At 34.3% G+C, this 5,371-nt stretch overlaps 1 protein-coding gene across 1 annotated transcript; it reads left to right on the plus strand.

Moving 5' to 3' along the window:
* Window positions 1-1,187: 1,187 nt before the first annotated feature.
* LOC136034135 (ATP-dependent RNA helicase DDX19A-like) lies at window positions 1,188-2,865 on the plus strand. The gene is made up of 2 exons (XM_065715305.1): window positions 1,188-2,303; window positions 2,374-2,865. Exons 1-2 carry the CDS (start codon window positions 1,195-1,197, stop codon window positions 2,663-2,665), a joined length of 1,401 nt encoding a protein of 466 aa, XP_065571377.1. The 5' UTR covers window positions 1,188-1,194; the 3' UTR covers window positions 2,666-2,865.
* The last annotated feature ends 2,506 nt before the right edge of the window (window positions 2,866-5,371 follow it).

Consider the following 5,371-nt stretch of genomic DNA (forward strand, 5'->3'; position numbering starts at 1 on the left):
ATGTTTTCCAAATAAATTGCCTACGGATTGTTCTGGGTACCTGGCGGACTGAACGTATTTGAAACAGTAGGTTGTACGAAAAATGTGGTTCAATTCCACTTTCTAGGGCTATAATGAAAAAAAGGTTGAGATGGCTAGGCCACATTCTGCGGATGAAGGATGACAGATTGCCAAAGATTGTCCTTCAAGGCCAAACGTCTGGGGCTACACGGAAAGCAGGTCGTCCTCGTCTGGGTTGGGAGGATGTCATAAATAAAGATTTAAAGGAAATGGGAACTTCTTGGGTGGGTGTAAAGAGGGAGGCCATGAATAGATTAGGTAGGAGGAGGAGCATACGTGGCTGTGTTGGCCTCAGGTGGCTTAGAGCTGCTGTGAGTTATTTCTAGTAGTAGTAGTAGTAGTAGTAGTAAAAGTGGATTAAAGCAGGTAGCTGATACAAAGAAGCAAATAATGATCCCAATCCAACGCCAACTTAGATCACTACTTTAGTGTTTGGCATTAAAAACTAAATAATCACACTTTTCAGCGTTTAGCATTAGACCATATTTTTCAAGTAGTTTACAAACAAAATGGCTAATCTTGACTAGGCTAAAACTTGAACGGCTATTAAAATAGCAGACTGTCTGCAATACAAGACATATTAATTAGGCCTGCAGAACGCGACAGAAAAACATTATTGAACACAGAATATAAATAAGGATTACAGGTAAGGTGACAAATACCCTCCCCCTCGTCTAAGTCCAATAGTCCCATGAATCATATTTTAAAGCCATTGTGTTTTATTTATACCATGATACATAAGATGTTCCCTTCTGCGAATCTTTCGAGTGAAATAAAGATTTCACTAATAAATTTCTAAATAAAATGTAAGCAATACTTCATTTTCGTTACTTTTAGTAATTTGCGCAAGAGAATCCACGTAAATAAAAAATTTACTTAGGTTTTATCTTAATAGGGGATATGTTGAAATTCATTTACCATCTAATGAATAACTTTTGTCATTAGTGGTTCAAGTTGGAAAACTAGTATGTTTGCTAATATAGAAGATATGACGTAGTAAATTTAGCGTATATATAATGACGTCATTTTCATTTAAAGTCATTTCAAACATTTCAATGTATGGCGTCATTTTCAGTATATAAGACACTGAGCAGTAGCAGAAGACCACAGTTCAGATTTTTTGAATACTAAAGCATGATTGATTTGGGAGAAGCTGCTGACTTACAAGAGCAAGAACTTGCTCGACAGGTTAAAAACGTGATCATTGACTGTAACAAGACTACTGAACAGAATGAAAATCCAGAAGAGACTAAAAATATATCTATTGCTGATACAGCTTTACTGCAAAAAGTGATCAGAACAGGGCTTGTTACTTCAAAAAATGACGTTGAGGTTCAAAGAAAAGATCCAAATTCACCACTGTATTCAGTGAAGTCATTTGAAGCCCTACATCTGAAGCCAAATATTTTGAAAGGTGTTTATTCAATGGGATACAACGCCCCATCAAAGATTCAAGAAACGGCTTTGCCTGCTTTGCTTGCTGATCCACCGCAAAACATGATTGCTCAATCTCAATCCGGTACTGGTAAAACAGCAGCATTTGTCATCGCTATGCTGAGCAGAGTAGAACCATCACACAAATACCCGCAAGTGATATGTTTATCTCCCACATTGGAACTGGCTCTTCAAATAGGTCAGGTTATTGAGAAAATAGGTCGATTTTGCACTGATATTCACATCAGGTATGCTGTTACCGGTGAAAACATACCAAGAGGAATGAAACTGACCGAACAGGTGATAATTGGAACACCAGGCAAAGTATTTGACTGGGCAACTAAGTTCAGATGTCTTGACCTGTCAAAGATACGAGTGTGTGTCTTAGATGAGGCTGATATTATGATTGACACACAAGGTTTGCAAGATCAGAGCATTCGGATTCATAATCTTTTGCCAAGGAGATGTCAAATGATGTTGTTCTCGGTTACATACAACAAAGATGTGATGCAGTTTGCTGAGTGCCTAATAACGAATCCGAATATTATACGATTAAAGAGAGAGGAAGAATCTCTGGGAAATATTAGACAATATTATGTTAATTGTTCCTCACAAGAAATTAAATATAAAGCAATTGCTATAATCTATTCTTCAGCGTCAATTGGACAAGCGATTATTTTCTTTCATACGCGGAAGAAGGCCACATGGCTTGCGGAGAAGTTAACTCATGATGGTCATGGGGTTGGATTGTTGAGTGGTGAACCCAACGTTGACCAGAGGATTACCGTACTTGAAAGTACCAGAAAAGGGTACTTGAATCTTCCTTTTCCAAAAAGGAAGATTCAGAAGAGATCTTTCTGAAGATTCAGAAAGATTCAGAAATAGAGTTTTGATCACTACTAACGTCGCAGCAAGGGGAATCGATATTGAGCAAGTCTCACTCGTTGTCAATTTTGACCTACCTGTTGGTGTGGATGGGAACGCCGACTGTGAAACTTATTTACATAGGATTGGTCGAACGGGAAGATTTGGTAGAAATGGACTGGCAATCAATATGGTTGATGGCCCTAAGGCATATAATACACTCAAACAAATAGAGAACCACTTTGACCGGAAGATAATAAGGCTGGATACAGATAATTTAGAAGAAGTGGAAAGGCTTACCGAATAGTAGCAAAGTAAGCAAATTTCTGACTGAATATTGTTATTCCAATAGAATACCAGAGGTAACTTGTTCATTTTCTACTCGCTAAACAGGTGTACATTAGCTATTAAATTGATTTGTTTGTTCTTGTTTTGTATCTAAATAAAACCACTGAAAGATAAACATTTTATTTCTAAATGATGTCATCCTGTATAGTCGTTTGATAAAGACCCTTGCTCTCCTTAAAAAAAAATTTGGGAGAGCGTAAAAAGCTGAACCAGTTCTAGTATTGTTAAATGGTTTTTGGTCCCTTATTCTTATTCTTAAATGGTTTGTCGTAAGCTCGCTCTTCCGTCCATATTCCCGTCACTGACCCTGCTTGCAAAGCCTAATGGGGATGTCAGGGTAGATCTGTCACCAGTTTGCCTAACCAGAATCTTAACTGAAATGACGTTGACGTTAATCGTCACTTCTTTGAGCCTGCTATGCCAATTTTCAAGCCAGTAAAAAGAACAAAAAACAACAGCTAAAAAAGGTTTAACCTTCCTTTGAAGATGTAGTTGTCTATGGAAATTAACAGACTGTTAATAATTGACAATTTACAGAAGAAAAGTGTAGTAAAATCTATTTAATTAGCATCGCTTTTTCATTTTCACCATTCAACTTGAGAACACTGACAGAAATGTGGTGCTGCCCTAAATATTTCATACTTTTGAGCCAACCATAGGAGAAATCTTAAGAAATGCGAATTTCAGTTATGAATTCATCTAAGATGGGTCAAGATGGCAAGATGCTTTTCTTGTGTCGCCGCTACTTGTGAAAGTAGCTTATTCACATATGAATAAAAAGAGCTTCTCAAAATGAACCGAAATGAATTTTTTTTTGTTTTTTTTTTAAACGAAAGAAATCGTGTAAAGTTTTTGCTGCGCTTCTGTCTTTATTCTATTATTTGTTGTCGTGGTTTGAACTTAGCCCGATTATTGACGCATTTCCTTTATTAAATATAGCTTTCTGGTAAACATGGTAAATATGAGCAATCATCTATGTTTCATTTTTTGCTGTATCAAAGGTCAAATAATGACCTTTATAGCTTTATTGCACTTCATTACTTTTTTCTCCAAATTAGGGTATGATGTTAATCGTCCCTTTTGTTCGCCTTCTATGTCAATCTTTGAGCCAGTAAAAAGAACGAGAAACCTGATTAGTTCTTCTATATAGAATTTTAGCCAGTAAATAGAACTAAACATTTTTGAGTTACAACATATTCTACAAGTAAACGCTCTGTATCTTTTGAATTTAGCGATTTCCCATAAATTAAACTGGTACTAAGATCTTAAGAAAGGCTGGAGCCAGTCCAACTTTGACTGCTCTAGACTTTGCCTTCAACCGAGTGAAAAGCTGTACTCTTTTTCAAGGCCGAATCCAGGGGGGCTACCTAGTTTGCCCCCCCTCCTACCTGAAATTTTTATCCAGTTCATACAATGCAACAGAAATACATGTAAACACAGTTTTGTTGCACCTTGTAAAGTTTTTAGTTTTGCATAAAAAAAAAAAACAAAGAAAAATCCTTGGTGCAGAGCACAAGAAAAAGCCCAAATACACGAAGAACGGGGTGTTTGTGTATTGTGGGCAATTTCTTTTGCTTCATGGTGCGGATCAAAAATGGTTTTACTTTACTTATATCTTGAATCATCTTACTTTATTTGACTATTTGATAAATTGGCGTTTTTAGTTTTCAGAAACAAGAACATCCACATTTAAAATGAATCTTATTTTTTTTAATACTTGGGTTTTGGTTTTCAGAAATAAGAACATCCACATTTAAAACACATCTGATTGTATTAGCAATATTGATTATCTGATAATCTGGGGTTTTAGTTTTCAGAAATAAGAACATTCAAGTTTATAACACATCTTATTTTATCAATAACATTTGAGTATTTAATACGCTTTTGATTGAAGTATTTAGTAAACTTGGGTTTAGTTTTCAGAAATAAGAACATTCACGTTTAATATAGATTTGATTTTATTAATAATATTTGAGTACTTAATAAACTTTGGTCTTAGTTTTAAGAAATCAGAACATCCACGTTTAAAATACTTCTGATTTTGTTGACAATATTTTAAGTATTTGATCAACTTGGGTTTTAGTGTTCAGAAATAAGAGCTTCCAAATTTAGAATACATCTGATTTTATTTATGATATTAGAGTATTCAATTAGCTTGGGATTCAGTTTTCAGAAATAAGTCATCCACGTTTAAAACACATTTTATTTTATTGATAATATTTGAGTATTCAAAAAACTTGAGTTTGAGTTTCCAGCAATAAAACATCCACCTCTAAAACAAATCTTGTTTTATTAATAGTATTTGTATTTGATAAACCAGGGTTTTAATTTTAAGATATAAGAACATCCACGTTTAAAAAACATCTGATTTTCTAAATAATATATGAGTATTAAAGTAACTTGGGTTTTATTTCTCAGAAATAAGAGAACACGCGGCAACAATACATCTGATTGTATTAATAATATTTGATTTATTAATCAACTTATGTTTTAGTTTTTAGAAATAAGAATATATACGTTTAAAATGCATCTTATTTTATGAATAAAATTGGAGTGTTTAATATATTTGGGTTTTTGTTTTCAGAAATAAGAACATCCACGATTAAAATACATTTGATTTCATTAATAACATATAAGCATTTAGTACACTTGGGTTTGAGTTTTC

Source organism: Artemia franciscana, chromosome 12 (genome assembly GCF_032884065.1).
Source record: "Artemia franciscana chromosome 12, ASM3288406v1, whole genome shotgun sequence".
Lineage (NCBI taxonomy): Eukaryota > Metazoa > Arthropoda > Branchiopoda > Anostraca > Artemiidae > Artemia > Artemia franciscana.